This window comes from Aquila chrysaetos, chromosome 2 (genome assembly GCF_900496995.4).
Source record: "Aquila chrysaetos chrysaetos chromosome 2, bAquChr1.4, whole genome shotgun sequence".
NCBI classification, from domain to species: Eukaryota; Metazoa; Chordata; class Aves; order Accipitriformes; family Accipitridae; genus Aquila; species Aquila chrysaetos.
Window position 1 is genome coordinate 27,158,061 of NC_044005.1, and position 10,449 is coordinate 27,168,509.

General features: G+C 47.7%; 2 protein-coding genes across 3 annotated transcripts in view; both read right to left on the reverse strand.

Moving 5' to 3' along the window:
* Positions 1-416, reverse strand: part of YLPM1 (YLP motif containing 1) — a 38,777-nt gene extending 38,361 nt beyond the window's left edge. The window contains 1 exon segment of the mRNA XM_041120531.1: positions 2-416. Coding sequence (XP_040976465.1) covers positions 2-328 — 327 coding nt within the window. The 5' untranslated portion in view covers positions 329-416.
* Positions 417-5,303: 4,887 nt separating this feature from the next.
* FCF1 (FCF1 rRNA-processing protein) lies at positions 5,304-10,407 on the reverse strand. Of its 2 annotated transcripts, none has more exons than XM_030004311.2 (8): positions 10,344-10,407; positions 10,192-10,259; positions 9,948-10,019; positions 9,290-9,438; positions 8,783-8,855; positions 7,745-7,832; positions 7,210-7,304; positions 5,304-5,930 (listed from the first exon to the last, which is right to left on the reverse strand). In XM_030004311.2, exons 1-8 carry the CDS (start codon positions 10,344-10,346, stop codon positions 5,882-5,884), a joined length of 597 nt encoding a protein of 198 aa, XP_029860171.1. In that variant the 5' UTR covers positions 10,347-10,407; the 3' UTR covers positions 5,304-5,881. The 2 variants fall into 2 exon arrangements, with proteins under 2 accessions (XP_029860171.1, XP_040984508.1); XM_041128574.1 differs by having other exon boundaries at positions 10,192-10,263; positions 10,378-10,392.
* Between the last annotated feature and the right edge of the window lie 42 nt (positions 10,408-10,449).

Below are 10,449 nucleotides of genomic sequence, written 5' to 3' on the forward strand. Positions count from 1 at the left end.
CCCCGGGGGGGGGCGGCCCCGGCGGCGGCGGCGGCCCCAGCAGCACGGACTGCAGCTGCTTCTGGTGCATCTGCTGGAGCTGCTGCAGCTGCGCCAGGTGCTGCTCCTGCAGGCTCAGGAACCCCGAGGTACCGGCGGGAGGCGGCGGCGGCGGCGGGGCGGCGGCGGCGGGCGCGGGGCCCGGCGGCGGGTAGCTGGGCAGCGGCATCGGCGGGACGGCGGGAGGCGGCACGCTGGGGGGAGGGATGGGCAGCGGCGGGGGCGGGATGGAGGTGGGCGGCGGCGGGTAGTGCCCCGCCGCCCCGTACAAGCCCCAGGCCGGGTACATGGCGGGGCTGCTGCTGCGGCGGCGGGAGCGGAGCGCGGCCCTTCCACAGGCCGCGGCGGCGGCGGCGCGTGCGGCCCACGGCGCCTGCGCGGGCAGGCGCACCGCCCTCCCGGGCAGTAGAGCGCCAGCGGGGCGCTAGAGCGTCGAGCGGCGCCCCTCGTCGGGGAGGGGGCGGCGCCGCCAGCTCGCCGCCTAGCGGGCGGTCGCCGTCACTGCTGGAGGGAGGACGCTAACCCCGCGGCAGGGCGCATAGAGAGGGGCGGAGGCGAGTCCAGAGCGCCGCTTCCCGCCCCCCGCCGGTCGGCCCGGGCAAGAGCGAGGCAGGCGACGGAAGGGAGCTAGAGCGGACCGCGGGGCGGGGGCTCCGTTTTGTGTAGGGGAGGGGGCGACGAGAAGGCGGGTGCTGCCGCCGGCCCGCAGGCAAGGCTGTGTATGGCCGGCCCGGCCCCCGGCGGCCTCCCGCAGGCCGTGGCGCTACGGGGGCGGAGGCGCCGCTGGCCCGTGTTACCCCGGGGCGGCGGCGGCCATGTTTCCGCGCCTGCCCGCCGCTCCCGTCGGGGGCCGTGCCGCCACCGGCGACGGCTCTGGCGCGCAGCGGGCGTCACCGTGCTTCAGCCCCTACGCGGCTAGGGCAAACCCGGTGTTGGTGACCCGAGGTGTGATGGCAGCGATAATTAATGGTTGTAGCGGTTGAAGGGTGAAAGGAGCGCGGCCATAAATCCAGCTGAGCTAGGCCTTGGGAAAGGGCAAACGCAAAGGGCTTCTGCGGCCTCATGAATGACAGCGCGGAGCCCCTGCGTGGGGATGGGGGCGATGCCGGGTGCTCCAACCCCTAGAAACAACGTGAACGATTCTGGTTTTTTTCAGTGAATATGCTGGTGATAAACCTGAGAGGCAAAAATGTGAATGGAGCAGCAGATGTGTGAAATTGCCTCATCCATTACAGAAGCAACTGCACTGAGGAGCAGGAAAGAATTTTTTTTCTTGTGTTTCTCGCTTCCCACACTGAAGTATGAGTTAAACATACAAATACGTTCTGTAGCCAGTTAGCAAAGACTTAGGCAAAGTGCTGAACTCCCATTATTGAGAAAAGACACAAGGGCTTGCGTGTATGAATTCTAGTAGTTGGGCAGTGAAGCCTAGTGGCTACTGTTTTGGTCAGCAGTGCACCAGTGTTGTGGTGTGTCACTGCTTGCCCTCCTTCCCAAATACAGAAAACCTGAGCAATTTTCTCATGTTCAATCTCTAGTTCATGGCTGGCGAATCAAGGATCCCTGGCCAGTGGGGAAAGGCAGGTGGAGGAAAAGTCCAAAGACCTTTCAGTCAAGAGAAAAATCAGGAAAATCAGATTGTTAGGCAGAGAAAAAGCTTTGACCTCTCTGCTGGAAAAGCTGGACTTTGTGTTCATCTGTGGTTAAGTTCCAGGGAATCCACAGAGGTGACACACCATGAATCTGCAAGAAAAGCTTCACGTAGTGTGGACTGAAGTTATGAGATGCAAATCTTTAAGAAAACTATCTTAATTTAATACACATAAAACGGTCGTTTCTATTCTTTAGTATCCTTTCCTTTCACCTAGAAGTGATTATTGATCCTTTTCCGTCTAGGGTGGTGCTCCTCTAAGATTTCTCTTGCAGTGAATATGACTTGTAGATAGCACTTGTACTTTTAGCCCTCACCTCCTCCACATCGTACATGTAGTTAACATTTATATCCCTGAGCTCTTTGGACCAGTTTACTCACTAACTAAGCTTTTGTAAGTCTGTCCTTTCAAAATAGGGAATTCCTGTTGCTAACATCCTTTGATTTATCCTCCTGATTGATTCACTCAAAGTGAGTTCTCTTTTGATCAGTTTACTCAAGGTTACTTCCTGCAGGCAGGTCTCTCCCAATATTTTTGCTGTTCGTTGTGGTTACTCAATATTGTGAAGAAACCTGTTAACTTCCCTTATGGAGAAATACATGTACTGAACCATTTTCAGTAGCAATTGTTTTCCAGCCTATGTTGAAGAGGCCAAAGTGTAACTTCCAGATAACTTGACAGGTGCTTTTGTCAATACCCAAATCTGGTTTGGGCAGCAGTAGAGTTGACTCCTGCCAGCCAAGATACATTTGCTTTACCCAACATTACCTTGTCCTAAAGCAACCCTGTTAAGCCCACATTATGCCCTCTTATTCTTTTACAGTCTGTAACATTACAGTATGTCATCATGCTGCTTTTAGTTCATTTTTTAAATAGCTCATGCTCTTCCTGCTTCTAAATATTATTCTACCAGGTTTCAGTTATCCCTCAACTAACCGGTGTCACATCTTCGATCAGCAGCTTAAGTTTCTTCACTTCATCTGGTGGTAACACTGCAGCAATCTTGGGCCTTCTGGCCTGAAAGGAGTAGAAATTATTTTCTCCCGTTCTTTGCATAACTTAAGACCTTCTTTTTGTGGCTTTTCTGATTATTCTCTGTCTCCTGAAGCTATGGAAACTGGCTACAGCAAAAGACAGGATGTTAGGGGGGAGGCCAGATTACCTAGAGTTACTTGAGAAACACTGCAGGCATCTGCTTGATATCTCACTCGTGTGCAGGTTTAAACCAACTGGGTCAGGAAGGAATTTCTCTTCTGGTTTGGACTGGCAGAGTTCTGCATTCATAGGAACATCAAAGCATTCTTGCTTACCAAACTCCTTCCTGTTACAATGATCTTTCCTCCTCCGACATATTCTTAAGTTGGATCTGAGGTTGGGATGCCATGGTGTGCATGGAATAAATATTTTCCTCTGAACCAAGTGTCTGGTACACAGGTTCCCTGGGACTGCAGGGGAAGCAGTTGATGACTCAGGCGGTCTTCTCCTGTCCTGCTTCTCTTCTGACTAGGCTCTTTAAGTTAATACTCAAGTTTTTTCTGTCTTGCCGATTATACTCAACTAATGAAAATTTCCTGATGGGTTCACTCACTGCTAATACTTTCTCCTTGCTGTTCATCCTCCAACCCTCTTAACGCTTCTTTAGCAATTGCCTTATGCCTATTCTAGGTTCCTTCTCCTGTTACTAAAACAAAGTAGATCATAAGGAAAGTTAATTTAAGGAGTAAAAGACTTCAGTAAATGGGCACATTTGCTTTGATTCCTACCCACAGTTCATACTAAATACATGTATTTTCATGAAGTCCCTCCAATAGGCATTCTGCTGGCAGGCAGACATTCCCCAAATTCATCAGGTTGCTGTGCCTTTGACCTCTTCTCCAGCACCAGGAAGACTTCTATCAAATATTACCATGAGTGTCCATTCCTTTCTTCTGCAGTCTCCTTCCATTTTGGTTAATTCAAGTGAAGTTGCTTGTACAGGAACAATTCTAGTTAACTCTGTACTTGAAGAAGTCTATCAAAACTAGAATTATTCTGAAAACCAAGTTACACAGATCTAATCCTACAACTGTTTCTCAGTCCTCATTTGACTAAACATGGTCTTCAAGTGTTCATGACAATACTTAAACATTTAGCTTAAAGAAACGTGACTTGGATTGAGAGAACAAAACTAAGCATATTATTTTTGAAATGTACCGTTATACACCGAGCGTAAAATCTCAGGGTTGTTGGCTATCCTCTTCCTGGCTGGAGGTGAAGATAAACTTCAATTGTGATAGCTTGGAAGGGGCTATGTTTTGAAAGTGTCAGGATGCTGTTATTTCAGGGATGAGTTTAGTAGCTGTCCTGGTTTCAGCTGGGATAGAGTTAATTGTCTTCCTAGTAGCTGGTATAGCATTATGTTTTGGGTTCAGTATGAGAAGAATGTTGATAACACACTGATGTTTTCAGTTATTGCTAAGTAATGTTTAGACTAAGCAAGGATTTTTCAGCTTCTCGTGCCCAGCCAGCAAGGAGGGGCACAAGAAGTTGGGAGGGGACACAGCCAGGACAGCTGACCCAAACTGGCCAAAGGCATATTCCATACCATCTGATGTCACGTCTAGGATGTAAACTGGGGGGAATGGGGCTGGGAGGAATCACCACTTGGGTACTAACTGGGTGTCAGTTGGGGGTGGCAGGGAGCGAGAGAGCAGCTGCATGGTGCTTAGTTGTTGGCTGGGGTTAAACCACAACGGTAGGTGAGCCTGCAGCAAGCAAGAGATAGTAGGAGGGGTAAGTCTGACGTGTTCCCAAAATTTCCTGCACTATCTGTAGAGGCAGGGTGCTAGCAAGAAACTTATTAGCATGTCAGGGCATTTCCCAAGGACAGGAAATGATTAGCAGATGAGAGGTACTATCTTCACTGTATGCTGTCCAACATACAGACAGCTGAGTTCAGCTATTCTCTGCAGCCAAACCAGTGTAAGGCACCACAGGATAAAAGCTCTATTAAAGTTTGGAAATGTTCCTAATTATACCAAGAATACAAATTTTCAGTCTCCCTCTTTACTATACCTCAACTATAGCATTTTGGACAGGATGCACACTTCGGCACATTGGCCCCTGGTGACCCTCATATTGTCTGTCATCTCGCAGTCTTAAGACAATTCTCAGAAGAGCAAATTATATTGCTAAAAATTAAAGAGTAATTGAGAAGATAGGAGTATACAAGGTTAAGGCTTTGAAATATTTTTTTTGCTGCATTTCTCCATGTGGCTTAACCATCTCTTTTCCCTCCCTCCTCTGACCACTTCCTTCCCTGCAGCAAATGTTGCAGGTCTCTGTGAGACTCTGTTGATCTGCAGCCATTGCTCTGACTCCCCCCACTGCCTCTGCTCCCAGCCCACATTAATAGCTTTCCCAGTTCGACACCTTCCTGCCACAGTTTGATACCTTCCTCCTCCTCCCTGACACCTAACGAAAGGGATAAGGCTTTGAGGTGCATAGATGCCAAGCAAACAAGAGGGAGAGATCTGTCCCGACCCAGTCCTGCCGTCCCACCACCACTCTGCATATAAGCAAAAGGACCAGGCTGCCAGCTAACCCAGTACAGACACGAGAATCTGAGCAGGATGCTTAACCAAACTTCATTCATTGTACAGTTGAATAAAAGCCCATCAATTCCGAATTAAAATCTTCCAGACCACTGGTCCAGAGAAGGCATGCCAACTGGTGCAGGTTTGACAGCTTTTCTCCAGAACACAGGTTCCAATTTGCTCGTGGGACAGGTGTGAGGGATTTTCCAGAGGAATAGTTGTCCTGCTGCAGGTGCAGCAATAAGAAACTTCTAAAATTTCTGTGGCCTCTTTCTCAGCCAGAGTTGCATCACCAATATTTAATTTGGAATGCTGAAATCACTTTTTCCAATGATCCCAGTGAAGAGGGAGTTAGGCATGTTCTGGGCACTGCTGTCCCCTCTTTCCCATATGCTTCTCCCAGCTATAGGTAATCAGGCCAAGTCAGAACAAGGATGAATAAAAACAGACTCTTCCAAGTAGCTTTTTCTTAGAAGATCAAGGCTACGAAGTTTGTCCAATGTCACCCACAGTCCTACGAGCAGAGTCCCAGCAAAAAAGAAAGCAGGAGGGTTGGAACCAGAAGGACCCTTATCCTGGCTCAGAGTCCTGGCATTGATGGCTTGGCTGGACAGGTTAGAATCGAGGAGCTCCATAATCATCTGGCATCCTCTCAATATTGTATCTGAGAAAGAAAGAGGGAAAACCTATGAGGACAACCTACTCCACGTTGCTCCCCTCCCCATGCAGCAACAGGCTTGCAGGTAGACTGAACAGCAAGAAGCTTTGTTGCATTTATATCTGCAGCTCAGATCCCCAGGAAGAAAAATATTGCTCCTGAAAGTGAAAAGCCTTCATAAGGTTGCTGTTATCCTTCACCTCAAATTCAGAAATTGGGCATCTCAAAAACTCACCATCTCCAGAGAAGGAAAAAAATGTAAGATCTGACTTGGGATTGAAGAGCAGACCACCACAAAGAATAAAACTTTGGCCATTCAACTTATGATTCATGGCCACATGATGTTTTGAGATGTTTTGAGAGAAAAATGTTTTGAGAGAAAAATGTTCTGAGCCATGTTCTAATTACAGACCAGTTAAGACTTTACATATTTATAGCAATCAACCTTCTGATATATTGCTCTGTCTGCATGTTACTAGACTCATTGTCTCCACTGCTAGCACAATTGCCTCCTTCCCAGTATCTCTCCCATCCCATCTGATGACTTTGGCCCTTTTCTCTCCACATCCTGACTTCTCTCCTTACAATGCTACCAAACATATCTACCATACTGTGAAACAATTTGGCATAGGTTCGATGCAAGATAAATCTTCTGGGCTGTACATTATATATATATGACAAACAAAGGTGAGTAAAGTCTTCTTAGTCTAGGCTTTACGAGTACTTTGGAAGGAACAGGAAATGGATTTAAGCAAATGTTTTTACAGTAGATCACTGGTCCTATTGCATATAAAAAAATAAATATATAAAGTGAGCCAGTACTTGCAGATACTGGAAAAATCTGCTGCATTGAAATTGCTGCATTAGTGTCCTTCCGAGTTGGTTTGGTTTTTAGCTAAGAAGCAAATTCAATCTCTTAGCTGGTTACTCAAAGCTACCAAACAGAATATGGAACAAGAATGGTTCTTTTCCTCAAGAACCTGTAGAATGCACTTGCCTCGTAGTCCTGCTGCTGCTGCTGGTAAGCAAAACTGATCTATGGTAACACTGGCCTCAAGGAAACTAGTTTTCTGGGTAAAAGCAAGTAGACATGTAGACTGCAGTAAAAGTGGGTCTGCGACCAGTCTCTTCCCAGCAGCAGCTGTACTTCGACTTTTGTGCGAACACTAGGCCCTTTACTGCAACCTGCACTATAGACAATGCAGGAGAGAAATACGTGGTGATAGAGTCCCTGTCAGACAAGGATTGTACTAGGCAGTGTTCCTCCTTGTGGGGGGTCCCTTACCTGTGCCTGGAAATATACATTATAGGCACTCCTGGGATTTTTCGTATTCTCCGCTTGAGCTCTTTATCCACTGTGGCCACAATGTAACATTTGTGCTGCAGAAAAAGAGGTGAACACCAGTGAACCCACAGAAAGGAAACAAAGCTGAGCAAAAGCTTCTATTCTGTGAGGTCATTTAACACAAGAGGTCTACAAGTCATTAGCGAGGCATTACTACAACTTGTACAGAATTCCATAGCAGTCTAGTAACATCATTCTGCTCATCAAAACAGACTCATAGAAACATCCAAAGCCTGTCCAGCCTTCCCAGCTGACAGCTTTCTCATCCTAAGTGCTTCTTAATGCTGGCCTATACAAGAAGAATGCTCAGGGAAGACTATACCTTGCTTCAAATAAAGTTGTGCTAGGGACTGAAAATGCCCCTTAGTGAGATTTTACAGTCACTTTGTGGGAAATTTAAGTCATCAGTAACTAGGAATGTTCAGGAATTTTTAGTATGTTAGCACAGTATTGAAAATTTCAGAAACAGAAATACCTGAGTGACCCTCTGTACCAAGCAGTCGTCTGCATAGGTTCCTTTGTGCATACATGGCAAGCGTTCAAAACGAGGGTCCTTGGCAATTCTGTGGGGACATATAAGGCAGCATCACAGCAACCAGACCAGAGTGTACAGTAACACAGGACAGGGGAACAGGAATGCCCCTTTCTGTGATACACAGCACGTTATTCTCAAAACAAGGGCTGAACGGATGGAGTGAATGGTACACAACAGTCAATTGTAATGAGGAGCAAAAAAAGAATGCCATTTATCTGGCTAGTTATTATAGGTTAAGTGTTTCTTAGTACTTGTTAGTTGGATTCAAGATCCCTACAATGTTAGGCTTTTGCCTAACAAAGTCATTTGAAACAAGTTATCTGTGGGAAGAACTAGAATTTCTGGTATCTGAACGTTCGTACCATGCACGTCGGAACACTTCACCTCCTCCCTGAAGGGGAACATCAAAGCTGTTTAGGGGATGCACTCGGATACTTTACAACACAACAGGCCAAAATAAAAAGTAAAGAACAATACATCTGACTGGTATACCTGCAGCAGACAAAGTACATTGGACTAGTTTTGTACAGATCACAAAATAACCTGGCTGTAGATTAAGAGCACGTGCTACCTACTCCTACAGGAATAACATGAAGCAAGAGTGAAAGGTTTGATAAGACTTGGGTCACTTCTTTATTTATTTTCAGAAAATTCTGTAATTCTGTAATTAAAAAAGAAATCTACATATATTTTGAGAAACAGGAGGAAGCATTATTTTGAAAGTCTTAGGGGAAAAAAAAAAAAAAGATTAACAGATCAATATAAGGCACTCATACCTAGCATTTAGTTTTTAAAAAAATCATCTAAAACTTGAGCCATCGTACTGATCTCATACAGCCAGAGAAATAAAACCCAGTTTGGGACTCTGCAACAACCTATCTACTCTCTAGTCCACAAGCACCATCATGGAAAGTGCTTTTCATTTATTTATATTAAAACATTAAGTTCTAGAAACAGAGAAGAACACCCTGCACCTACCTTAATGCCACACGGTACTTCTGTCCTAACTTCTCAATTTCACCCATTACACAATCTGTGATACATGGAATACCTACATGCAGAAAAAGCCTGTATTAAACCCAAGCAGTATTTCTTCACAGACCCCTACATATTGCCCACATGCCCAATATCATGGAACTCTACAACATATTAGTTACAGTTTTAAACTTATGAGAACTGATAAAGTTGCAAAGTGATGAAATGTAGAGCCACTGAGTTTGACCATGCCATGGTAATTTTAGATTTTTAAGTTACTAATGCTTTACCTTTGCTGAGATTAGCATTTAAGACCATTGTTTGACTGAAACCAGAGACAGTTCCAGGGTTACCATAGCCACGAACAATGAGCTCGATGATTATAGCACACATCCTTTTTTCAAGATTTCTGTTATCCTCAGCTAGTGGTACGAGGCTGATAAAGCACATCACAAGCACACCGTGGCACTACATGGTCCAAAAGAAGCTGCGAGCGATGCAGACACTCACACTTGGCATAGAGACAGTCCATCATTGACTGCACTAGGTCCAGCTTGGCCTTGATGGAGAAGTTGATGAAGTTAGTGTCAACTAGGATGTGATAAGGGGGACCCAACTGTGTATTATACTGGAAGAACAAGCAAGAGGGATGCTGGGGGCTGCCAGGAAGACAAAGAATTCAAATCAATTCATTGCAATTAACAACATATCCAATCATACAACTTGTGCAGACTGAAAGAAGGGTAATCATAGAATCGTTTACGTTGGAAAAGACCTTTAAGATCATCGAGTGCAACCGTCAACCATGCCCACTAAACCATGTCCTGAAGCACCTTGTCTATGGGCTTTTTGAATACCTCCAGGGATGGTGACACCACCAGTTCCCTGGACAGCCTGTTCCAATGCCCGACAACCCTTTCAGTAAAGAAGTTTTTCCTAACATCCTATCTAAACCTCCCCTGGTGCAACTTGAGGCCATTTCCTCTCGTCCTACACGCAGAAACAACAAAAGGCAGCACGGGATGGTGGCCTGCCAGGCCTCCCGCCGCCTCCTAAACCCAATCCCTTGGTTTGGGGCACCATTTACTACTCCGAAATGCCCTCAGTCGCAGCCTGCAGCGTGGCCGGCCGGCCGACCCTCCCTCCCCAAAGCGCCGGCAGCACTTACACCTCCCGCTCCTTAATGGCACTTGGGTCCTCTTTCTTCTTCACGGGGGCTTTCGCCCGGTCCTTCTCGTTACTGCAAGGAAACACAGGCACTCCTGGCGGGGGGGGGACGGGCGGCCAGCGGCGGAGAGGCCTGGGCCAGGATCCCCTCCCGCCCCTCCCGAGCGGGACGCGGGGACGGCCAGCCCCGCGCGGCCGGCTCCGGGGCCCCGCCTGGGCCCGGGCCCAGCCGCAGCCGCACTCACATGCGCTGGTCCCGGAGGCTGATCATGCGCTTCATGACCGCGTACTTCCGCGCCTTCTTCTGCTTCCCCTGCAAGCAGAGGGACACACGGCCGCGATGAGCTGGGGAGAGACCACGGCACCGCACGGCCCCCCCTGCCCGCGCCCGGCTCACCATCCCGCTGCTGCTGCTGCTGCTGCTGCTGCTGCTGCCGCCGCCGCTACTTCCGGTGCCGCCACGACGCGTTATCGCGTCCCGCCTCGCCGAGAAGGTCCGGGAG